Source organism: Schistocerca cancellata, chromosome 2, assembly GCF_023864275.1.
Source record: "Schistocerca cancellata isolate TAMUIC-IGC-003103 chromosome 2, iqSchCanc2.1, whole genome shotgun sequence".
Classification (NCBI taxonomy): domain Eukaryota; kingdom Metazoa; phylum Arthropoda; class Insecta; order Orthoptera; family Acrididae; genus Schistocerca; species Schistocerca cancellata.
The window spans coordinates 100,128,243-100,154,055 of NC_064627.1; the positions used below are offsets into that span (position 1 = coordinate 100,128,243).

Below are 25,813 nucleotides of genomic sequence, written 5' to 3' on the forward strand. Positions count from 1 at the left end.
AGTTCTTGTGCCAAGAGTAAATTGTAGGCCTGCTTGGAGTTTTTTTAGCGTATTCGGTTCGAAATTTACGCCGAGCAACGTTTGCAGAGTTCATTTCATGAAACTAAAACACACAGCGAGCACACTCCACGCCAGTGAAAGTAGCCATTTTAACTGTACACTGCGCTGGTGCTCCTGATGGTGGAATGGGGTACTGACGCTCTCAATGAGTCGAACTTTAGGTTGTGTGCTACAAAATGACATGTATCATTCCAAAGTTGTAAGGCCCTTTTTGACTCACGATGTACTGCCGCCACCATCCCGCCTCCTTGTCGCGGTGCATTTTTCGATCAGCCTTTCTTCTGGATGCCGGCATATCCGTGCACGACGATCGATGTGGTGTAACAAGAGACATGATTCATCCGACCAGGCTATAGGTGACACTTTTCCATTGATCCACAGTCGAATCTCGATGTATTGCAATCCTCATCTGCTCCGAATCCCATATTCAACAATGTACGCTGAACGGCGTGTTCCGAAACACTTTTTTTGCACCATCACTGCACTGTGTCGTTATATCGGCCACAGATCACCGCCTACCCTGCTAGGGTGCAAGCATCCACCTCCATTTTTGTGATGCGAGGACGTCCAACAACTTGGCACCCACTTGTTGTTTTACTGGCGTCAGCCAATTTCCATTAATCTTCACCACAGGGCCACGCGAATAGCTAACCTCTTCGTCATTGCTGCGATATTCATTCCGAGGTAGCAGGCAGTAAATATTTGCCCTTTGTCGATGTAGTTTACGTCGGTGGATATCCCCATTCGTGACCTGTATTGTCGTCATACTGATTTCCTATTCATCCCTGCTCTTCTTATATACTTTCCTTACAGCAATGGTTCGCAGCCTGGGGGTAGTTACACCATCAGGATGAAATGATTTTGAAGGGGTTAACAACGAGGGGTTCAGTTGCATTTCACCAATTTTTAAAAGATCATTATCATTATCACTGTGTCGTAGGGCTGTAATAATGGTTACGTAAGTTATCAATAATTCTTTCTTTGAAAAACTTTTATAGACGGGTGACACGACGTGATTACAGTTCGTGAAACAAATGTATGAATATTTTCCTCACACAGTCCATCCGTTTCAAACATACTTTGTACTTTGTACCATGTATCTGTGACAGTAAAATTGATACATACCGTATACGGGGTGAGCCACGTAAGAAATAACATCTATTTCAGACACCTAAAGCAAGTTTTCACCAAACGATAGTGCGCAAAGGGGTTTGTCATAAAGAGTCTTTACCTCTTGCATCGATCGAGATATTGAAACAAGTACGGTAAAAAAAAATGGAAATAAAGGAAGAAAGGAAGATTGGGTTTAACGTCCCGTCGACAACGAGGTCGTGCCAGCTCGGATGGTGTCAAGGACGGGGAAGGAAATAGAAAGCGCTCTTTCAAAGGAACCATCCCAGTATTTACCTGGAGCGATTTAGGGAAATCACGGAAAACTCAAATCTGGATCGCCAGACGCGGGTCTGATCCGCCTTCTTCCCGGAAAAACGAAAAAACTAAGACAAATTCGTTAGAGAAGAATGGAAAAACTGGTAGAAGCTGCCCTTGGGGAGGATCAGTTTCGGATAAATTTAAGAACATGCGAGGCAATACTGACCCTGCGACGCATTTTAGAAAATAGGTTAAGGAAAGGAAAACCTACGTTTATAGCCTTTGTAAATTCTGAGAAAGCATTTGACGATGTTGACTGGAACACTCTCTTTGAAATTCTAAGGCAGCAGGGGTAAAATACAAGAAGCAAACCAGACGGAAGTTATAAGAGTCGAGGGGCATGAAAGGGAAGCATTTGTTGAGATGGGAGTGAGATACAGTTGTAACCTACCACCGATATTATGCAATCTGTACGTCGAACAATCAATAAGGGAAACCAAAGAAAAATTGAAGCAGGAATTAAAGTTCAGGGAGAAGAAATAAAAACTTTGAAGTTTGCCAACGGCATTGTAATTACATCAAAGGTAGCAAAGGACTTGGAAGAGCAGTTGAACGGAATGGACAGGGTCTTGAAACAAGAATATAAGATGAACATCAACAAAAGCAAAACAAGAATAATGGACTGTAGTCGAATAAAATCAGGCGATGATGAAAGGAATTAGATTAGGAAAAGAGTTCTTAAAGTAGTATATGAGTTTTGCTACTCGGGCGACAAAATTACTGGACGAAGTAGAAAGGATAAAAAATGTAGACTTGCAATGGCAGGAAATTTGTTTCTGAAGAAGTGAAATTTGTTAACATCGAATATAGGCGTGAGTGTAGGGAAGTCTATTGTAAAGGTATTTGCGTGGAGTGTAGCCATCTAGGGAAGTGAAACAGTTTAGACAAGAAGAGAGTAGAAGCTTATGAAATCTGGAGGTACAGAAGAATGCTGCAGATTAGATGGGCAGAACACGTAGCTAATGAGGAGGTAATGGAACAGAACTGGGGAGACAAGAAATTTGTGCGACAACTTGACTAAAAGAAGGGATCGGTTGATAGCACACATTCTGTGACATCAAGGGATCACCAGTTTAGTATTGGAGGAAGTGTTTGGGGTAAAAATCATAGAGGGAGACCAAGAGATGAATACAGTAATCAGATTCAGAAGGATGTAGGTTGCAGAAGTTATTTGGAGATGAAGGGGCTTGCACAGGACAGAGTAGCGTCAAACCACTCTTCGAACTGAAGTCCACAACAACAACAATGACATATATATTTTTAACGGCATCCGAAACCGCTTGAAAAGACGAGTAGAGTGATATAATGCTTGTTAATTTTGAGGTTGAAACTCATTGTGAAAGAATCCGAGAAATATTCTAAAGTCTAAAGGCAAATCGGCCGGAATCGGCTATTGCACCGTAAACACGCTTATATCAAGTTCCTTTGTCGTATCAAGCTTTTCGAACGTTTCGTGTCTTGGGACGCAAATGGTGAATGAAAATTTTCCTAACCATTTAATAGGACAGAATGCTGCACTACACTGGCGGGCAAGGTCCCCTGATTTGACTCCTCTTGGTTTGCTTATACGGGATGAACTGAACGGTATATCACCCAATGTACTTTGATCCGTTCACCTCTCTCGAGTGGCGATTGAAAATGAGCCTTGCAGGCGATGGTAAACTATTTTTGCACATGCTTAAAGTGTGCAACTACATTTTGTGAAGAAAATAATATGTTTGTGGAAGACATTTCGTCAGTCATTCTGAATAAAATGTTTACGAGAGCTGTTTGGAAAGTAAGGTCCAATCGGTCGCGAAATGAAAACCGCAGTGCAAATGAAAATTTTTTTTATTCGCAACAGTTAGCCACACCTTCCAGCTATCTCTCTAAATAGTCGCCGCTCCGACTTAGACACTTGTCGTAGTGTTGTACAAACTTTGCAGTACCCTCGTCACAGAAAGCAGCCGCCCGTGCTTTCCGCTAGTTCTCTACGCTGGTCTGCCTTTCGTTGTCTGTGGCAAAACGTTGTCTTCGTAGCCAGCGGTTCATGTGAGCAGGGATGAATAACGGAGGGAACCAATTAAGGGCTGTACTGTGGGTGACCAAACACCTCCCGTCGGAAACGCTGCAGGAGCGTCTTCATTGCCCCTGCAGAATGCGGCCGAAAATTGTCTTAAAGAGAGAAACGTATGATATTTATGTTTTTTGGACTGCATAGCTTCAGCGAAATCTCTCACCAGATCCACATACCTGGCGGGAGACACTGTTGTTTTAAGCATTTCTACGTGATCACTTGGCGCTCTGAACTGAAAAGAGCGACGTTAAGCGATCGACAGGCACACTAAAGACACTGCCCAACACATGTGTGCAAAGTTCCACCGGATTTTCACAATGGTTTCCATTTCATGCCTAATCGTACCTTACTTTCCGAATATGCCTCATAGCTTATTTTTAAAGCGTATTCCGTATAATTACATTTAGAGTAGTATCAGTAGTCACATTTATCCAGCGACATATTATGTTTTACCTTTAAGGAGCATTCAGGCATCTGTAGGCAAAGACAGATAATATATTAGATTTCTTTTTTTTCAAATCTAAGAAAGTTTCTTCTGTACTGCGAATATGGTAGTTTATCTTCATGAAGTATGAAGGACCGGCGTTTTTGTTTAGACTTCGACAAGGAAGCAGCAACGGCGAGGGATCAAATTAAAAACTGCCTGACGAACTGTAGCTGTTTCCACAAAAACTTAGTAGCGTATACACATTTAAAGTAGTTTTCCTAAGCCCCATGTGATGCGCACCAGAAGCTAGTATATGCTGTAGTACCAAATACAAAAATTATAGCTGATATTGTGTCTCTGTCGTATAGGAAATGAGGTTTTGTCTTACGTTAGTAGCGTCGGCTGTCTTGGTGCACATAACGACGGAGCCGCGCATGAGAACTCTGCTTGGCAGTGTTTACACCACAATAGCTGACTCTGGCCACATTGCTTTTCAAATGTAGCACGTTTCTCGTATTCTTTTGCGAAAGGTTTCAACGTCTACATTAAGAGGTGCTAAATTACTGAGTGCAGTTACGAAAACTATATGCTTGCATTAGTAAAAAAAAAAAAAAAAAAAAAAAGTACTTGCTTCATTGTCTCAATTGATATCAGAGTTAAGACTCAACCACACACCAAATTACGTGCCCCTTAGCGGACTGTCATTCTCCAAAAATCTGCTTTCGATATCTGAATCCGTTCACTTAATGAAAAAGGTGTTATGTCTTATGACTCACCCTGTATATCACACGTGCCTAAATAAAGAGTGCGGCACATAAAACCGGCCCCTTAAAATAACTGACTCTCCTCTTCTGTCAAGTTTGAATAAAACTCCTCCAGGATTCCCAAATATACTGTCGTGTCAAGGAATATGGGTCCCATAACGCGTGTGGCGGAAATGGCACAACAAACACCTATACTATGTGATCAAAAGTAAGGGACACCTGGCTGAAAATGACTTACAAGGTCGTGGCGCCCTCCATCGGTAATAGTGGAATTCAGTATGGTGTTGGCCCACCCTTAGCCTTGATGAGCTTCCACTCTCGCATGCATATGTTCAGTCAGGTGCTGCAAGGTTTCTTGTGAAAGGGCAGGCCATTCTTCACAGAGTGCTGCACTGAGGAGAGGTATCGATGTCGGTCGGTGAGGCCTGGCACGAAGTCGGCGTTCCAAAACATCCCAAAGGTGTGCTATAGGATTCAGGTCAGGATTTTGTGCAGGCCAGTCCATTACAGGGACGTTATTGTCGTGTAACCACTCCGCCACAGGCCGTGCATTATGAACAGGTGCTAGATCTTGTTGAAAGATGCAGTCGCCATCCCCGAATTGCTCTTCAACAGTGGGAAGCGAGAAGGTACTACATCAGTGCCGGCCGCTGTGGCCGAGCGGTTCTGGGCGCGTCAGTCCGGAACCGCGCTGCTGCTGCGATCGCAGGTTCGAATCCTGCCTCGGGCATGAATGTGTGTGATGTCCTTAGTAAGGCTTAAGTAGTTCTAAGTCTAGGGAACTGATGACCTCAGATGTTAAGTCCCATAGTGCTCAGAGCCATAACATCAGTGTAGGCCTGTGATGTGATAGTGTCTACATGAACACCACCACCGCCGCCGAATTTTACTGTTGGCACTACACACGCTGGTAGATGACATTCACCGGGCATTCGCCATACCCACACCCTACCATCGGATCGCCTCATTGAGTATCGAGATTCGTCACTCCACATAACGTTTATCCACTGTTCAATGGTTCAATGTTTACGCTCCTTACGCCAAGCGAGGCGTCGTTTGTCATTTACCGACGTGATGTGGCTTATGAGCAGCCGCTCGACCATGAAATCCAAGTTTTCTCACCTCCCGCCTAACTGTCATAGTACTTGCGGTGGATCCTGATGCAGTTTGGAATTCTTGTGTGATGGTCTGGATAGATGTCTGCCTATTACTTATTACCACCCTCTTCAACAGTCGGAGCTCTCTGTCAGTCAAGAGACGAGGTCGGCCTGTACGCTTTAGTGCTTTACGTCTCCCTTCACGTTTCCACTTCACTATCACATCGGAAACATGTATCTAGGGATGTTTAGGAGTGTGGAAATCTCGCGTACAGACGTATGACACAAGTTACATCCAATCACTCCACGTTTGAAGTCCGTGAGTTCCGCGGAGCGCCCCATTCTGCTCTCTCACGATGGCTAATGGCTGCTGAGGTCGTTGACATGGAGTACCTGGCAGTAGGTGGCAGCACAATACACCTAATATGAAAAACGAATGGTTTTGGGGGTGTCCGGATACTTTTGATCACACAGCGTATCTTCTCCTCATGCAAGGTACCTGGTGGATAGCGTGTGGATTTTTTGTCGACTAATACCGGTTTTTGGGTAACTTATGTACCCAGACACGTGGAACCACGCCTCGTCACAAATGATGGGGTTGGGTCAAGACACCACTGGCAACATTTCTCAACTCAGTGTGATAATGCCGTATTCGTTACCCGAACACGTTGCCATTGTTGAAGCGTTCATTTTCACTGGATCTTTTGTGAAAACAAATAATTTGTTTCAGGAGAAATTTCCAGGACGTTCTGTGCCAGCAAAAAGCACCATAAAGGAAGTAACCCGGCATCCCACAATGAGGCCTTTCTCTCAGCTGGTTCGATAAGCTGCACCGGCTACGGTTTCAGCTGACTTACACAGCAAATTTGCCAGCAGTGTCGGAACATCAGAGGAAAAGGCTAATTCATGTGCGACTGTTTGGACGGCATTTTTCATTTTCCACTAATGTTGACGCGCTCGCACCCTCTGGAACATTATCGTTGTGTACGGCGGGGTGGTTTTACGTGCTGCACCCTGTATCTCATGAAAACGTCTTCGAGTTGTCGGCAGTTCCCGCAATGGACCAGAAACTACTTCATTATTCACTTCGCAACAACGAATGAACGTAACTGACAGCGCAACACAACACTGCGTAACGGCTAATGCACTACTGTAGAGTCTACACGGTATTACTGTTGAGCCGGCCGAAGTGGCCGAGCGGTTCTAGGCGCTTCAGTCTGGAACCACGCGACCGCTACGGTCGCAGGTTCGAATCCTGCCTCGGGCATGGATGTGTGTGATGTCCTTAGGTTAGTTAGGTTTAAGTAGTTCTAAGTTCTAGGGGACTGATGACCATAGATGTTAAGTCCCATAGTGCTCAGAGCCATTTGAACCATTTTTGTTGTTATTATTTGTGGCAGTGGTCAGAAACAAAGTGTTGCCAATTTTTGTCATTTCAGAAGTCAGGAGTCCAGCAATAAAGTGATTTACAAACATCGAAGGAAATTTATTAGCCAAGTTCGCAAAGAGTAGACCTGTGTATAGAGCACACGTTTTAACTTGACTGAATTTAAAAGCTGGTGCAGGTAATCGGTGAAGCAATTGTCGCTACGTGCAGGAATGATAGAAAGGAAGCATGTTTTGTAACAAGTGTCTACCCTCAACGTGGATAGCTAGCTTGCTTTTCTTAGGAGGAGTTGAAAGTAGCATTCGCGTTACACTGAGAACTGCTTTATCATGGCATCATTTGTACCACTGAGTCATTAGTTAATAAAACATCTACAATAATTATTTATCATTTACCTTTCATCATTTCAAAAATAAAAGCGTTCAAAGAAAATTACTTTCAGTTCAAAAGTTTAGTTGGACGCTGATGTTGATGATGTATGGGGTTGGGGAGGGAAGAGGGGTGCTAACTAATATCTGATTGCACTCACGAGTAATGGGAACCACTGCCTTAGAGCATCAGCTGCCCACTAATCCGCCAGACGGAATTCCATCTCACGATGTACAGTGACTGTCTGCTTTGGCTCAAAAATTACTCAAAGGGCTCTAAGCACTATGTGACTTAACATCTTAGGTCATCAGTTAGACTTAGAACTACCTGAACCTAACTAATGTAAGGACATCGCACACATCCATGCCTGAGGCAGGATTGGAACCTGCGACCGTAGCAGCAGCGCGGTTCCAGACTGAAGCGCCTAGAACTGCTCGGCCACAGCGGCCGGCTCTGCTTTGCCGCACCAGTTTATTATGACCAGTTAAAGGTGACTCACCTTCACTACTTTCCCGCTTATAATGTCTGACGTGACACAACGCTGACTAGCGTTATCGACGTTTAGTGTGTAAGCCACCGTAAACCGACAAGGTTGAAGAGTTTCTCTCGGCTCTCCGTTACATAACATGACATCACGCGAAGCGTCGATTCGCACTATGTCGGCAGCAGCAGCAGCAGCGCGGAGCAAGCCAAGGCCAGTTAGGAAGCGGTGGGGAGGGAGAGACGGGTAGGCACGCCTCGCTTGATGAGCAGAGCAGTTGATGCTGTGGCAGAGACATGGAGCGTTACGCCGGTCGCGTTGCCCTAGTTACTGGCGCCAGCTCGGGCATCGGCGCCGCCATAGTGCAGGCACTGTTGCGCCGGGGAATCACCGTGGTCGGACTCGCTAGGAGGGTCGACAGAATCAAGGTAAGCCGCTGCGCAGCAGCTGCTAACAACAATAAAGCTATTCCCGTATTCCTGCCTATCGCGCACTGCTGTCGGTTGTCACGCTTTACAAAGCGTCTTGTAGCTTTAGGCTTCCCAAATACTTGTAGGCTCAGCTCACGTTGCCACCGACATCGGGGATTTCCGCCGACAACTGACGTCAGCCGAAGATGGCCGGTGTTTCCAAATAAGTACGTTGCGGTATCGGTGCAGCCGATCTCAGTTCGAAAAATGTACAGGCTTCGGACGATGGTCGGTGGAATTCAGATCAGATGGTTTTTTTTCGGTCAAATCGGGCGACATACCACATGCAAAACATGGTTTGTGAGAAATTTTAAGTTTGTTACAAGGAAGCAGGACTTTGTGGCATTCTGTGGATGAGAAATAGGTCATCATAAGGCTACGTATCGGAATCTATGGGCTGAAATCGCTTCTTTATTGGAAACCACAAGTTTCGGACTACTTAAAACAATAATTAATTGAATGTTACCTTATATTACATTATACGTGTTGTGTGTGTGTGTGTGTGTGTGTGTGTGTGTAGCCATTTCAGCCTCTGATTATGTTTAGTGCAGCATGTCATCTGCAACACAGGCAAAATCTGTATCGGAATTTTTGGCCTTGACCAGAGGTCATCAAACTTCGTCACAGCGGGTCGTATAACTGACAAAACGACGATCACCTGCCGCGTCATCATTCTGTACAGTATTTGCGAGCCAAAGCGAGAGTGAAAACGAAAGCTCTGGGAAAGAAGATGAAAAACTCAGTTCAGCATTCAGTGTTAATTATGGTTGAGTAGCACGCAATGCAAAAAAAAAAAAAAAAAAAAAAAAGGTTTTTAAAGAAGGCGATGGTAGCCAAAAAGTACTCACTCTTACATAAGAAATAGTGTGCAGATATCCGAATCTCGGATACTAAGCATCAAAAAACGTTGAAGAATGTTACTCTAACTTCTGTCTTGAAAATTTCTCGAAAAACATCCTTCTTCATGTCATCTTTTTCTGAAAGTACACGTTGACGTCTCCGGCGACTGTAACGCAAAACGCTTTTAAACAGTGAAGACGACAAACGTTTTCTCTGTCCATTTGCACTACACACAATGATGGCTTTCTCCGAAATCCTTCGATGGTCCAGCACAGATTACAGACGAGGTTATCCTCTCCCTGAAATTTATAGTTCAGTTCATTCGGGTGGGTTGTGATGTCGACCAAAAATGACAATTTTGACAGCGACGTAGAATATGACAACTGTGGGTCAACTGTACCTTTTTCAATGAGAAAAACATCTGTTTCCGAAACAGTACTCTACAGCAGTCGATCCACCTCACTGCTGTGTGATTAGGCAAGTCACAAAATTCAAAATCACTTTTTTCAAGAAAAGCGTGGAAGTGACGATGATTCAGCGCATGTCCCCGTATGACATTCAACGCAGAAAAGACTGGTTTTCAGTAAGTAAGAAATATCGAAGTCTTTGCCACAGAGTTTTGCTGATATGTAATGCAGTGTATGAAAAGTGAACCCAGTTTTACAAAACTTCCTACTGAGCCCCGATCATTGAAAATAGTAGATTTGAGGCACCTAGCAAGCAGGAGGTCTCTGAAAGTGTGAAGATTTCCTAATATTCTAAATACGAAACTTAAATTGTATCACAACGTTTCGTGTTCCATATGTTTTATCAAGCAAATTTCAGCCCCGTTGGCGGGCCGGATGAACTGGCGTCGCGGGGCGGACACAGCCTATGGACCTAGTTTGGTGACATCTGGCCCAGATCATAGCGCCAAAAGTTATACGTCAAGAAACAAACCTGGCGTATGTCAACTTTGGTGCGTGAAGCAACGGTGATTAATCTGTTCTGGATTGCGGTGGACGGGCGTTAGCTGTCTTGGAACTATTATTATTGCTTACCGCTGTTTCTCTACCAGTATGCTGGCCTTACTGTTGTATGAGGCGGTTTGCAAATGTGGTGTATCTCTTTCCACTTTTCAGTGCTTTAGGTGTTGAGGGTACATTATATACCAAAATTTATGATTTGTCTTTCACACTTATGGCAATGGCCTTACCCCAGTGGATACACCGGTTCCCGTCAGAGCACCGAAGTTAAGCGCTGTCGGGTGTAGCCGTCACTTGGGTGGGTGACCATCCGGGCCGCCATGCGCTGTTGCCATTTTTCGGGGTGCACTCAGCCTCGTGGTACCAACTGAGAAGTTCTAGTCCCATAGTGCTCAGAGCCATTTGAACCATTTTTTGCCAACTGAGGAGCTACTCGATCGAATAGTAGCGTGTGGTGTGCGTACTGTAAGACCTTCGGTACACACACCATCAGATTATTTGACTTGTCGCTCTAACAAAGTAGGCGAGTGTCAGCAATATGTCTCATGGTCTTATCGTGGCGTGTTTATCTTCTGCCGTTAGGTCAGACGATAGAAATGCCACTTGCACGCTTAGAGTAGTAGTAGATTGACGGTGACCAACTTTAAACAGAACTTGATTAATTTTCACACACATTTATTAAAATAATAAAAATCATAGATATTACATAACTTGATTCTGGATGGTGTTTACAATTGACAATCTGAAGTTCCTGTGGACTTGGTACGTTAATCTTATTCTCACACATCTCTGATACTTGACAAAGTGTCTATACATTTATCTTCATGGGTATGTACAGGAATATGATAATCTTATTAGGCGCAGACTGAATCTTGACTATAGACTGGTACAGACAAACGCAGACTAATGCAGACAAATGCAGACTGACTAATCGGAGGTCTGTACACTCGTTATAATAACTCGCGCATTTATGTATCACTGCGCGAGTGTGATCCGCAAGGATAAAAGGTTCTACGTTAGCAGCAATTTCATTGGCTGCGTTACATATTAATACGCGGATCGGCAGAAGCAGAATTTGGTCCGTCTCTAAGACAGCGCCATCTTGTAGTGCGGAGATGGACGAGCGCTGCGCCTGCGCTGTTGTGCTTAGCAGGGCGCGCTCTAGTGGGAAAGTTGTGCACGCGCTGACTACACGGAACTATGTACACAACATAGCGGCTCCGGTCAAAGAAAACCATTGTAACGACTGGGAGAGCAGTGTGCTGACCACACACCCCTCCTATCCGCATCCTTCGCTGAGGATGACACAGTGGTCGACTGGTCCCGATGGGCCACTTGTGGCCTGAAGACGGGGTGCTCTCATACGTATACTGGATGACATTCACTGAAGATTAATTGACTTATGTATTGCTGAATTTATGAGAAGATGAGGGGAGTAATTTATTGAATTCTTGCATTTCTGTCTCATTATCTTCTGTATGTAATTGAATGTTTCTCTCTTCTCATATCACATAAGCGTAAAATTTCTCCGGTTATTCGTATAATAAAGGAGAAAGTGCACGTACGCTTCTCGCCAGCTTCTTTTTGGGCCACATGTAGTTCGTTCACACGGATTCGGCGTCGTTTTGATAGCAAAAGCCTCAGTGTTCCATTCGTCTGTAAGCACACAGGTGTAGTGGCATCTGTGTTGCCAGCAAGTAACGAAGGAGATGAATCGCACTGTGACCAAGCTGCCCCGATCTATGTCTACCAGTGTTTGTGCTGTCTCGTCCGAACAAGAGACAGCCAGGGCAAACCCACCACAGGCGCAAAGATCCGAATTGGTGCCAGTGCCAGAGAGACTCGCCACTTGCGCGAGTTCCACCAGCAACATGGGCGACGCTGAGCATAAAGATATCGACTTCTCCTCGGCCAAGTACAGTCCACCAATGACCGGACGACAATGGACAGAAGCCTACTCGGAAGATAGAAGAGCAGTTCTCGCCCTCTTGGTTATAGAACATCGTCGAGTGCTGGCTTAGTCAGGGAACGTCATTTAGTAAACTCTTAGAAGTGAACAGACAGTTGATGTAAATTGCATTTGCTGTGTACTGTGAAGTTAACCTACGATTATTTGCCCTTAGCCATTAGGACCTTTTTTTGTTTTATATGACACGCAGTGTTGCAGACTTCATTATTCGACGAGTCAAACATATAAGTAAACTCATTTGTGTGACTTTGTTACTAATTTGTTGGAGTGTTGTAGAACCTTCGTTCTCCTATCCTGTTACCTGACCCTGGGGCGTAGCTGTGTAATAGTGGCAGGGAGAAATTGTCTTGGCGGTCTCCTACACCAGAAGCCGTTTCACGATCTTACAAACTCGACCAACCGTAACAACAGTGATAACTAGGCCTCCACAGCAGTAGCGACGAGACCTTTACAAAACTGGCGACAAGGGTTTACAAAAGCTTGTTCTTCGGCAGCCAAGAAAATTAACACACGCTGGTACTGTTTGGACACATTGGGTAATAACGTCGCCGTAGTTCACGCTTCCGCATTTATAACACGCACTTCAGAAAGACAGGAATGCCACACTAGTCCTTTGCCTACATGTCGGTGATTATATACCCGCATCGACGTCGCGCTGCCTTGCATATACGCTGCTGCATCGCCCTCAAACGGAAACTTTTTGGTCACCTATTATACTATTTAAATATCCCTGTGAGTTGAATCTGGGATCGGGCCCGTAAACTTTTGCAGTATGTTACAATGGTCTGGACGTGTTTCGTGATATTTCCCGCCAAGTTGATGCCTGCTTCCGCTGCTGCATTGGGTAGGCGCACATCCTGGCACAAAAGGTTAAACATCCTCAAAAACACCTAGGGTGGCCTCCTTGCGCAGGACTGTGAAATCCAGAGTGCTTGATTCTCGTACCAATCTCAAAAAATTCTCGTATTTTAGTAAAAATGTAAAAATTCTCACACGTTATGAAAAATGTTTTATTTGCGAGAGAAACAGAATAAAAATATCAGCAAGATTTTGCACCTATGATTCAAATTGGAACTCCACTTCTACCACTATCGTTTTATACAGAGTAACTGGAGTCATTTTCTAGTACATTTTATGTGTTGGTTGAAAAGTTATAATTGTGCCATTGTTTCCTGGACTCTCTTTAACACATTCTACAGCAAGAAGCCTTCCTTCAACGAATTGGTTTGGAGCCGGTTTCTGATTCTGGTTGTCACGAGGTTTACCTGAAATTTAATGTCACCTAAAAAGGATGAACAAATTTTATTAACCAGTTTATGAGCTTTAATGCTTTACATAACTTAGAAGAAACTCTTTCGCGATTAGAATTTTAATGAAGTTAACTCAGTACTGAGAAGGCGAAATGGCTTTGTTTCTTTGAAGTCTTCAGATTCATTATTTAATATATTCCACACTTTATTCGGTGATTGCTCCTTTTGTAGTGGGTCTGGGAGACATGACAAAATTGGCTTTTAATTTTTTGAACCTCGGAAACCATACTTGTATTACAGTATCTTCATCGCGCCCTGTTCGGATCACTACAGAACTCTGGCATATTTTGCCATTTTTCTCGAAATTTTTGCAATTTATGCACCGGACGTTCGGTTTTTACAGATTTCACTTCTCTTTAGATGTCTTTTATCCGACGTGCGCGACCGTGAACTGTTTTGGTTTTCTCCAAATTCACCATCACTTCCCATTTTTGTTTATACTCACAGCAGCAGACAATGACAGGAAGCACTCATAGATACTGAACAGTAAATGAATGCAGCTGAGTGTACTGCAATTTCGAAGCACTTATTGTTAGGAGTATCGTTTGCTGAAGTCGAAACTATACCACCTGATACAGTGTCATGCAGAAGTTATTATTACTATGACAGTTGTTTGCATTTAACGATTCCACTAGGGAATCCAGAGTATTGTAGGGTAAATTATTGTTAATTGTTTTCCACATCTGTGAGAATATAGTGAATATTTAAGAATGTAGTGTTAGAATTTTTTACTAACACGTCTAATTATCACCAAAGATTAATATCCAATATCTACATAACCAATGTGGAGTTAATGGCAGAGGGTAGTTAGCATGAAACCACATAATAGGGTTTCTTCCCTTCCAATAAAGCATGGGGTGCAGGTAGAATGACCGGTTAAGTGTCCCTGTACATGCAGTAATTAATTTAATCTTGTCTTTTTGATCCCTTTGGGAGGGTGTAACTGTCCTTAGTCAATTACAGGTAGCAATCCTCGTGTTTATTATCTCATTTGTTAAGCGTCAACAACTGTACATATGAAATGTGTGACATGACATTTGTGTAATTCTCACATACTGAAACTGCAGCTCTACCAACATCTCATGAATGCTGTCGACCAACTATAATTACCATCTACCTCTACTAAATACCAAATGATCGAAATCTCACAAATAGCACACACTAAGCACAAACAACAACTATAAGCCATGAAACAGTGTTGGAGTAAAAGACTGTTTTTTACCACTGAACTAATGAGTAAAAATTTCATAGAGTGGCTAATTATCAGCCATGTTTATAGTATTTCCTAAACAGTCGATGTTTTCGTTAAAATACTCTTGACTGTAGCTGAAATAGGCCTCTGATAAACGATACACGAGGAAAGGAGAGGTCTACCTTTAACGCTAGCAGCAATATGTCTGCTTGGACGGAATAGGACTCCTACTTCTTCTGAAAGCAGATTTTACATAGGCAAGCATTGTTGGGAGCTCTGGAAGCCACATGAAGTTCTGATGCTTTTTTCAGAAGATTTGACAGAGGATTAATATTAACTACGCCCTATGCATTAATTTTTGCAACGCTGTTTTGACAGATACTATCCACAAACTCCTTACCCTTTGCAAGAAATACAAACAAGCGTCTGGAAAACCCCACAATGCGTTGAACCCATGCTTTGTGAGTTTCTTCCCAATATTTCAACCTTCTACCAAAATGGCACAATGCAAACATAGAGTTTCATCTCTGTTACTAATATAAAATAATCCAAGTTCACTTAGTTTGCCTTGACATTGCTTAATAGCTAAAGACCAGCTATCTAAGAGTGCCACCCTCACAACAGATGTTCTACACTTACGGTGAGCTAACGTCTTGTCCTACACATCACACTTTGAACAGCACGATGATGCTGATTCAGAAGATGTTGTAAGAGTATTTGGTTTCTGTGTAGATTACGAGTATAAAAATAGGTCGACCTACCACAGATGTACTTTCACTGATATGCCCCCCCCTCCCCAACACCCTCTGACATCCACTATGTTACAGAGAGATTTGCTTTCAAAGTTCCCTTTATATAGTGTACTCTAAAGATCCAAGATGCACTTCTGTTCCCATAATCATTATGTTACTTCTGGTCACGTATTTTACATTTGTTTGTAAATGCACTACAGTTGTAAACACATAGTGTAGTTCCACTATTTTTCTTTATGTATGTGTATTGGTTTGTCGTGGTGTTCCTTGATAGTCCAGGGTAGATTCGGGGTAGGAAGGAAATGGGTGGGAAGGTTGATTTACTACGCCTTACATCTGGGTAGATTTTGAATATGGATCCACCTGCAATACATCTGGGGCAGTGTCGAAAGGTAGATCCACCAGCAGTAGACCTGTGGCAGGGTGTGGAGGATCTACTGCAACAAACTACTACACACACAAAGAAAAAATTAGAGTACCTGCGTTTGGTGTTTACAACTGTACTGTATGTACAAGCAAATGTACAATGCGTGACCAGAAATGACATCATGATCAGATGAGCAGAAGTGTTGCTATCTTGGATCTTCAGAGTATTTATAGGGAACTTTGAGAGCAGATCTCTCTGTAACACAGTGTATGTTTGTGAGTGTTGGGGAATTTTTCTGTGAATATGTATCTGTGGTGTGTCGAACTCTATTTTTTTTTTTTTTTGTTACAATGTGTGATGTGCAGGAGATTAGACTAGCTCATGCAAAATATAAAACATATGATGTGAGGCTGGCATCAATCAGTGGTTAGGTTTTAGCTAGTAAGCTGCGTCAAGACAAATTAAGCCAATCAATATTATTTTATATTCGTAACAGAGATTTAAACCATGTGTTTCCATTGTGGTGGATGATTGAAATATTGAGATGAAATGCACAAATCAAGGGTGAAACATGCTCCTTTGTTTTCCAAGTGCTCATTTGTTCTTCTTTCGAAGGGTAAGGATTTTGTGGATAATATGTGTGAGAACAGATATGGGAAAATAACTGCAAAGGATGAAGCTAATATTAAGCTTCTATCAAATCTTTTGGAAGCAGCATCTGGACACCATGTAACTGTGAGAGCTTCCGGCCATGCTTTTCTGTATCAAATGTGTTTCTGTGAAGAAATGGGAATACTATTCCTTCAATGCAGACTTATTTCTGCTTGCTTTAAATGTAGACCTCTCCTTTCCTCATGTGCTGTGTGTCAGAGACCCGTTTCAATTAGTCAGACTATTTTTAACGAAAACATAGATTTTGTGGGAAATACTATTATGCACATAAATGTTTATATAGATTCTTATAGTATATATTGCTAATACGTATTGTGGGAAAATAAAGCACTGTCGTTAGAATGCATTGTTTTTTTCACACATTGTTAATACTTACTGTGGAAAATGAAGCACTGTCGTTAAAATTCATTGTTTTCTTGTTTATTTTGCCTACATCAATCACGCTAAGGTCTGCTCTTAATCTGATAGCTATGATTACACCCCCTGACATACGTTAAACAATAATGACTTTTTAGTGTTTAAACATTGAACTGATATATAATACCACTATTCTGTCAAGCTATGCATTCTTCCGTGTGGTTAAAAACATTGATTCATCCCCAGCAGAGTACTGTTGTTAAGACTTGTGCTACACAGTCTCATATGATCTGCTAACAAATGTCCGCTGCTTAGCTGAGTGATTACGTGCTTTCTTCCCATCCAGCGAGCCCGGGTTCGATTTCCAGTTGGGTTGGAGAGTTACTCCACTTGTGGACTGGGTGTTGTGTTGTCCTCATTACCATTTCATCCTCATCACTGGCACGCAAGTCGCCCAATGTGGCGTTGACTGCAACAAGACTCGAACTCTATTTTTTTTTCTTTGTTACAATGTGTGATGTGCAGGAGATTAGACTAGCTCATGCAATGCCCCAGATGGGGCCTCCTGGCCAGCAGTGGCATATACGCATTTCATTTCATTTGCAAACAAGTGCTTTGTGTAATGTGCGCTCCTCTAAGATAGGGGCAGCTGTATTCTGTATTGGGATGTATTGCATAGAGAAAAAGAAAATCTGATTCTGTCACTGCACAGAACCGTAACATACATGTTATAGAGTGCTATGTATTGTCATATGTTAAGAAGCATTACACAGTGGCTATAATCAGAATTGGAAGTATGAGGTGCATGGTTTCTTAATGTATGAGTCACATGGAGGACAAGAGGATGATGTAACATATCATCATTTTAATAGGGGATGTGGAGGGGGTGGGAGTGTATGCATTCTAGAGATATTATACTATTTCCCGTGCACAGGAGCAATACTGTGACGTCAAGAGGCATCTTGGGAGAAACTGGAATGAAGGGCAGTGGGAATATGAGAAATCCGTATAAAGGAGAATTGGCTGACGTTGAAAAGACTATCAGCCTGGACTGTTGCGACAGCTTTGCATAGATGACTTATGGGTTCGGATAAAACGTGAGATTTGATTAACAGAATGGATATGTGTGGCTACCTAGCGTCTGGAAGAAATGTGTACATCTTACTCCACTAAAAAGAACAAGGTTTTTAAGCGCTGATGCATAACTACAGAATGGACTGTGTAAGTCTGACCCTGTGGGGAGTTGTCAAAATGTTCTAAATGATATCCATACAGAAGTGTTTCATTAAGACAGAACCACAAAATCATCAAATATAGGTATTACTAAATTATGAATTAGTGTTGTTACAACTGTCTTGTCAATATTACTGAATCATTATAAAAGCAATGTAATTTTGTAGGTCGTAAGAGAAAGGACCACTTTGTGGAGCAGACTTAAACCATTCTCTGCTTAAGACATCGAGTATAAAGAAACATAGATGTTGTGCTACAGTTGTAACTGCTGTTTTACAGCAGTAGAAAAAAAATATTCCACCAATGCGGTACTGAAAAACACTAAGTGTGTAATCGCAAGTGTATTGCGTAATCAGGCTTTCTAGTAGATTTTCTATACCTTTTTTTAAGTGTTCTATAGTTCTCTTGCCGTTGGTGGGGAGGCTTGCGTGCCTCAGCGATACAGATAGCCGTACCGTAGGTACAACCACAACGGAGGGGTATCTGTTGAGAGGCCAGACAAACGTGTGGTTCCTGAAGAGGGGCAGCAGCCTTTTCAGTAGTTGCAAGGGCAACAGTCTGGATGATTGACTGATCTGGCCTTGTAACAATAACCAAAACGGCCTTGCTGTGCTGGTACTGCGAACGGCTGAAAGCAAGGGGAAACTACGGCCGTAATTTTTCCCGAGGGCATGCAGCTTTACTGTATGATTAAATGATTATGGCGTCTTCTTGGGTAAAATATTCCGGAGGTAAAGTAGTCCCCCATTCGGATCTCCGGGCGGGGACTACTCAAGAGGATGTCGTTATCAGGAGAAAGAAAACTGGCGTTCTACAGATCGGAGGGTGGAATGTCAGATCCCTTAATCGGGCAGGTAGGTTACAAAATTTAAAAACGGAAATGGATAGGTTAAAGTTAGATATAGTGGGAATTAGTGAAGTTCGGTGGCAGGAGGAACAAGACTTCTGGTCAGGTGACTACAGGGTTATAAACACAAAGTCAAATAGGGGTAATGCAGGAGTAGGTTTAATAATGAATAGGAAAATAGGAATGCGGGTAAGCATTATTGTGGCCAAGATAGATACGAAGCCCACGCCTACTACAGTAGTACAAGTTTATATGCCAACTAGCTCTGCAGATGAAGAAATTGAAGAAATGTATCATTAAATAAAAGAAATTATTCAGATAGTGAAGGGAGACGAAAATTTAATAGTCATGGGTGACTGGAATTAAGAGTAGGAAAAGGGAGAGAAGGAAACGTAGTAGGTGAATAATATGGATTGGGGCTAAGAAATGAAAGAGGAAGCCGTCTGGTAGAATTTTGCACAGAGCACAACTTAATCATAGCTAACACTTGGTTTAAGAATCATGATAGAAGGTTGTATACATGGAAGAACCCTGGAGATACTAAAAGGTATCAGATAGATTATATAATGGTAAGACAGAGATTTAGGAACCAGGTTTTAAATTGTAAGACATTTCCAGGGGCAGATGTGGACTCTGACCACAATCTGTTGGTTATGACCTGTAGATTAAAACTGAAGAAACTGCAAAAAGGTGGGAATTTAAGGAGATGGGACCTGGATAAACTGAAAGAACCAGAGGTTATACAGAGATTCAGGGAGAGCATAAGGGAACAATTGACAGGAATGGGGGGAAAGAAATACAGCAGAAGAAGAATGGGTAGCTTTGAGGGATGAAATAGTGAAGGCAGCAGAGGATCATGTAGGTAAAAAGACGAGGGCTAGTAGAAATCCTTGGGTAACAGAAGAAATATTGAATTTAATTGATGAAAGGAGAAAATATAAAAATGCAGTAAATGAAGCGGGCAAAAAGGAATAAAAACTTCTCAAAAATGAGATCGACAGGAAGTGCAAAATGGCTAAGCAGGGATGGCTAGAGGACAAATGTAAGGATGTAGAGGCTTATCTCACTAGGGGTAAGATAGATACTGCCTACAGGTAAGTTAAAGAGACCTTTGGAGATAAGAGAACCACTTGTATGAACATCAAGAGCATAGATGGAAACCCAGTTCTAAGCAAAGACGGGAAAGCAGAAAGGTGGAAGGAGTATATAGAGGGTCTATACATGGGCGATGTACTTGAGGACAATATTATGGAAATGGAAGAGGATGTAGATGAAGATGAAATGGGAGATACGATACTACGTGAAGAGTTTGACAGAGCACTGAAAGACCTGAGTCGAAACAAGGCCCCGGGAGTAGACAACATTCCATTGGAACTACTGACGGCCTTGAGAGAGCCAGTCCTGACAAAACTCTACCATCTGGTGAGCAAGATGTATGAAACAGGCGAAATACCCTCAGACTTCAAGAAGAATATAATAATTCCAATCCCAAAGAAAGCGGGTGCTGACAGATGTGAAAATTACGAACAATCAGTTTAATAAGCCACAGCTGCAAAATACTAACACGAATTCTTTACAGACGAATGGAAAAACTAGTAGAAGCCGACCTCGGGGAAGATCAGTTTGGATTCCGTAGAATTACTGGAACACGTGAGGCAATACTGACCTTACGACTTATCTTAGAAGAAAGATTAAGGAAAGGCAAACCTACGTTTCTAGCATTTGTAGACTTAGAGAAAGCTTTTGACAATGTTGACTGGAATACTCTCTTTCAAATTCTAAAGGTGGCAGGGGTAAAATACAGGGAGCGAAAGGCTATTTACAATTTGTACAGAAACCAGATGGCAGTTATAAGAGTCGAGGGGCATGAAAGGGAAGCAGTGGTTGGGAAGGGAGTGAGACAGGGTTGTAGCCTCTCCCCGATGTTATTCAATCTGTATATTGAGCAAGCAGTAAAGGAAACAAAAGAAAAATTCGGAGTAGGTATTAAAATCCATGGAGAAGAAATAAAAACTTTGAGGTTCGCCGATGACATTGTAATTCTGTCAGAGACAGCAAAGGACTTGGAAGAGCAGTTGAACGGAATGGATGGTGTCTTGAAGGGAGGATATAAGATGAACATCAACAAAAGCAAAACGAGGGTAATGGAATGTAGTCGAATTTAGTCGGGTGATGTTGAGGGTATTAGATTAGGAAATGAGACACTTAAAGTAGTAAAGGAGTTTTGCTATTTGGGGAGCAAATTAACTGATGATGGTCGAAGTAGAGAGGATATAAAATGTAGACTGGCAATGGCAAGGAAAGCGTTTCTGAAGAAGAGAAATTTGTTTACATCGAGTATAGATTTAAGTGTCAGTAACTCATTTCTGAAAGTATTTGCATGGAGTCTAGCCATTTATGGAAGTGAAACATGGACGGTAAATAGTTTGGACAAGAAGAGAATAGAAGCTTTCGAAATGTGGTGCTACAGAAGAATGCTGAAGATTAGATGGGTAGACCACATAACTAATGAGGAAGTATTGAATAGGATTGGGGAGAAGAGAAGTTTGTGGCACAACTTGACCAGAAGAAGGGATCGGTTGGTAGGACATGTTCTGAGGCATCAAGGGATCACAAATTTAGTGTTGGAGGGCAGCGTGGAGGGTAAAAATCGTAGGGAGAGATTGGAATTCCTGTATTCTTCTTGAAGTCTGAGGGAATTTCGCCTGTCTTATACATCTTGCTCACCAGATGGTAGACTTTTGTTAGGCTGTCAGTAGTTCTAATGGAATGTTGTCTACTCCCGGGGCCTTGTTTCGACTTAGGTCTTTCAGTGCTCTGTCAAACTCTTCATACACTATCATATCTCCCATTTCACCTTCATCTACCTCCTTTTCCATTTCCATAATATTGTCCTCACGAACATCGCCCCTGTATAGACCCTCTATATACTCCTTCCATCTTTCTGCTTTCCCTTCTTTGCTTAGAACTGGATTTCCATCTGAGCTCTTGATATTCATACAAGAGGTTCTCTTTTCTCCAAAGGTCTCTTTAATTTTCTCCCTCGTGAGATAAGCCTCTACACCAGGCTGTTGCAGCTGGTCGGCTCCGGTGTGAGCCGCGGAGCGCTCCCTGCTCCAGGGAGCCGCGTCGCTCGCTGTGGCCACTCGAGTGGGCCGGCACGCCGGCGCGTGGCACGGCTGCCTGAGGCAGGCGGCAAGGCAAGCGTTTTGATGTGCCAGCTGCGTCTTACAAGATCGACAACCTCATACTCTTAGCTGATAAGACGTGATGACATGCTACACCAGGAAATACGATGTTCTGGAAATAAATAAGAAACTACTGTTTTATAAGAAATTGCATACTAAAATTATTGGGCCTCTGTAGCTTGATACTTTCTTTTCATCACAAGATCGGAAATATCAGGCGTCAAAGTGTTCGCAGCGTTAATGCGGAGGATGAGCTTCATTGTTACATCCTGAAGAAACGATCGTTCCTTACTATTTACTCTTTTCATTGCTGAGTAAAGCTGCTCACAACAATACGTGCCAACATGCACATGATCTGAGTGGCATTGTTGTGAAGCTTGGGAAATGTTTTTTGCTGTAATGAACGATACCATCGTGACAGATCCGACGTGTTGTAGTACCTCTCTTTCAACAAAGTTGAACTTTACAAATCAATAATCTCTAATTGAAGTGACAATGACAAGCTTGGGGGAAACTGAAAAACGAGTGCTGAACACCTTAAGTTCCATTTCCAAACTAGTGAGGTCTCGGAATCGTGTTTCAAACGACGTGATGAGCTGCTTTAACTTTGCTTGGTAATCGCCGAAAGTAGTACCTTCAGGTATTTTTAAAGAAGCAAGACGACTGAAGAACGTTAAATGTTCATTACTCATCTGCCTCTCAAATAAACGTAACTTTTCCATGAACGCTTTGATCTCGTCGTGCATGTCAACGATTAGCTGCCCTTTGCCCTGCAATGACAGATTTAATTTATTCAGATGCATAGTTATGTCAGATAGGAACGCCAGGTCAGATATCCATTTTATATCTTCCAGACAACGCATTTCTTCCCCTTTCATTTCGAGAAAATGGGATATTTCCTCACGAATGGCAAAGAAAACATCAAGAACTTTTCCCCGACTTAGCCAACGAACTGCACTGTGGTAAGGTATATCCCCATACTCCGCTTCCATATCTTTCAGGAATCATTTGAATTGGTGATGATTCATACCGTGACGCCGCACAAAATTCACGCATTTCACGACATCTTTCATGACGCCACCTAGCTCTACTGTTGCAGCACACAGTGCCTCTTGGTGAATAAAACAATGAAGAGTCAAAATGTCTTTCCCGAATTCATCCCTGAGTTTATTTTTCAAACGAGAAGCAAATCCTTGGTGACGCCCAATCATTTGTGGTGCACCGTATGTCGCTACAGAATGGAGCTTATCCCACGGCAAATTCATATTGTCCTCTGATTCACAAACAGCTTCAAAAATGTCACGTCCTGTTGCGGTGTCATCGAGTGGTACCACATCCAAGAGTTCTTCAGTTACTTTCAGCTCCATGTCGACACCACGCGCAAAGACTGCAAGCTGAGCACAGTCCGATATGTCGGTGCTTTCGTCAAGCGCTAGCGAAAATTCAACAAAGCTCTCTGCCTTTTTCCTGATCTGTGTTACATAATCCGCTGCCATGTCCAGGATTCGACGAGACGTCTGCTTCGACAGGCAAACCCCATCGATTGCCTGCACCTCCCTTGGAAACAAACATACTGCAACTGCTACCATGCTCGATTTTACGAGTTGTCCCACCGAAAACGGCTTGCCGCTCGTCGCAATGATGTGAGCGACCCTGCAGCTTGCTCGAACTGCATGCAGATTCAGTAGTGTTTTCTCCGCTCTCATTCACCTGAAAATTATACACGCATTACAGTACACGAACTATGTTGCATATTTTGATACTTTCCGTATTATGAAACCGTTTTTAAACTTACGTCTCCTGGTATGTCGTTATTAAGCCTGGCTACAAGTTCTCTGCGTGAAACGCCTTCTACCTGATCGTAGTGCGCTGCATGAAGACGCGTATAATGTCGTTGTATATTGTACCTCTTCGCAGAATTAAATACTTTATGACATACAAGACACTGCCGACGACCATCCCTCTCAATGAATAGAAAGGTATCCTCCAATAGAAGTACAGGGCTCCCGCGGCTAGTCATAGCTGTCATTGAACACGGATTATTGCGTCAGTTGCGGCTGTATGCGGCCAGGGGGCAGTAAGTTCGCTTTCCCCCTCCACGCGGGCTCCGAGCTGCCGCAGTGAGCGCTCCGGAGCGCTCCGGCTCCCTGGAGCTCGGTTGGAACAGCCTGCTCTACACCCTTACATTTGTCCTCTAGCCATCCCTGCTTAGCCATTTTGCACTTCCTGTCGATCTCATTTTTGAGACGTTTGTATTCCTTTTTGCCAGCTTCACTTACTGCATTTTTGTATTTTCTCCTTTCATCAATTAAATTCAGTATCTCTTCTGTTACCCAAGGATTTCTACTAGCCCTCGTCTTTTTACCTACATGATCCTCTGCTGCCTTCACTATTTCATTCCTCAAAGCTACCCATTCTTCTTCTGCTGTATTTCTTTCCCCCATTCCTGTCAATTGTTCCCTTATGCTCTCCCTGAAACTGTACAACCTTTGGTTCTTTCAGTTTATCCAGGTCCCATCTCCTGAAATTCTCACCTTTTTGCAGTTTCTTCAGTTTTAATCTACAGTTCATAATCCATAGATTGTGGTCAGAGTCCATATCTGCACCTGGAAATGTCTTACAATTTAAAATCTGGTTCCTAAATCTCTGTCTTACCATTATATAATCTATCTGAAACCTTTTAGTATCTCCAGGGTTCTTCCATGTATACAACCTACTTCCATGATTCTTGAACCAAGTGTTAGCTATGATTAAGTTATGCTCTGTGCAAAATTCTACCAGGCAGCTTCCTCTTTCATTTTTTAGCCCCAATCCATATTCACCTACTACGTTTCCTTCTCTTCCTTTTCCTACTGTCGAATTCCACTCACCCATGACTATTAAATTTTCGTCTCCCTTCACTATCTGAATCTGAGTAATAATGTGACATTATTGAATGAAAATATGTCAACTTTGTGATTAGTCTCTCCTCAATGTAAGCAATACTTCCTAAGTGCAAATGTAGACTAAGTAAGTTGTTTTAGAAGTCCCAAAAATGTGCTTCTTCCAATTTAAAGTCTCAGCAATGTAGATACCTAAGAATTTTGAACTGGGTGTGACCATCCACAGAAAACCAGACAATGATACATTTAAAAATATTTACCATTTCTTCTCTTTCTGTATGTACACTTCGATTGATTACAATACTAGTGTCATCTGCAAAAAGAACTAATTCTGCTTGTTGTATATCTCACGGAAGATCTTTTGCAGGAACAGTAGTGGACCTAGGGGAACCCCATGTATGATTTCTCTCTAGTCGGAATTTTGTTCCTGGGCTATATTGCTTGTTTTACTAGGTACAGTTTTCTGCATCATTTTGGTTAGATATGATATTATCCATTGGTTGGCTTTACTAACAGTTCCATAGAGCGTCAGTTTATCTAGGAGAATGTCTTACAGAGGTCACAGAAAATACCAACCGGCCCTTGTAAAATCTGGTGAGCGAACGTGTAAATGGCATTCTCAGTAGAGCAGTCTTTCTGAAACCCGAACTGCGTTTTGCTAAGGATGCTATTGTTGCTAAGGTATCGAACTGTTCTA

The 25,813-nt window shown here is 42.6% G+C and overlaps 1 protein-coding gene across 1 annotated transcript in view; it reads left to right on the top strand.

The window, feature by feature from the left end:
* Window positions 1-8,332: 8,332 nt before the first annotated feature.
* LOC126161362 (farnesol dehydrogenase-like) overlaps window positions 8,333-25,813 on the top strand; it is a 129,246-nt gene continuing 111,765 nt past the window's right edge. The window contains exon 1 of the mRNA XM_049917131.1: window positions 8,333-8,500. Within this exon, the coding sequence (XP_049773088.1) occupies window positions 8,369-8,500 (132 nt within the window). The 5' untranslated portion in view covers window positions 8,333-8,368. The remainder of the gene's footprint in view (window positions 8,501-25,813) is intronic.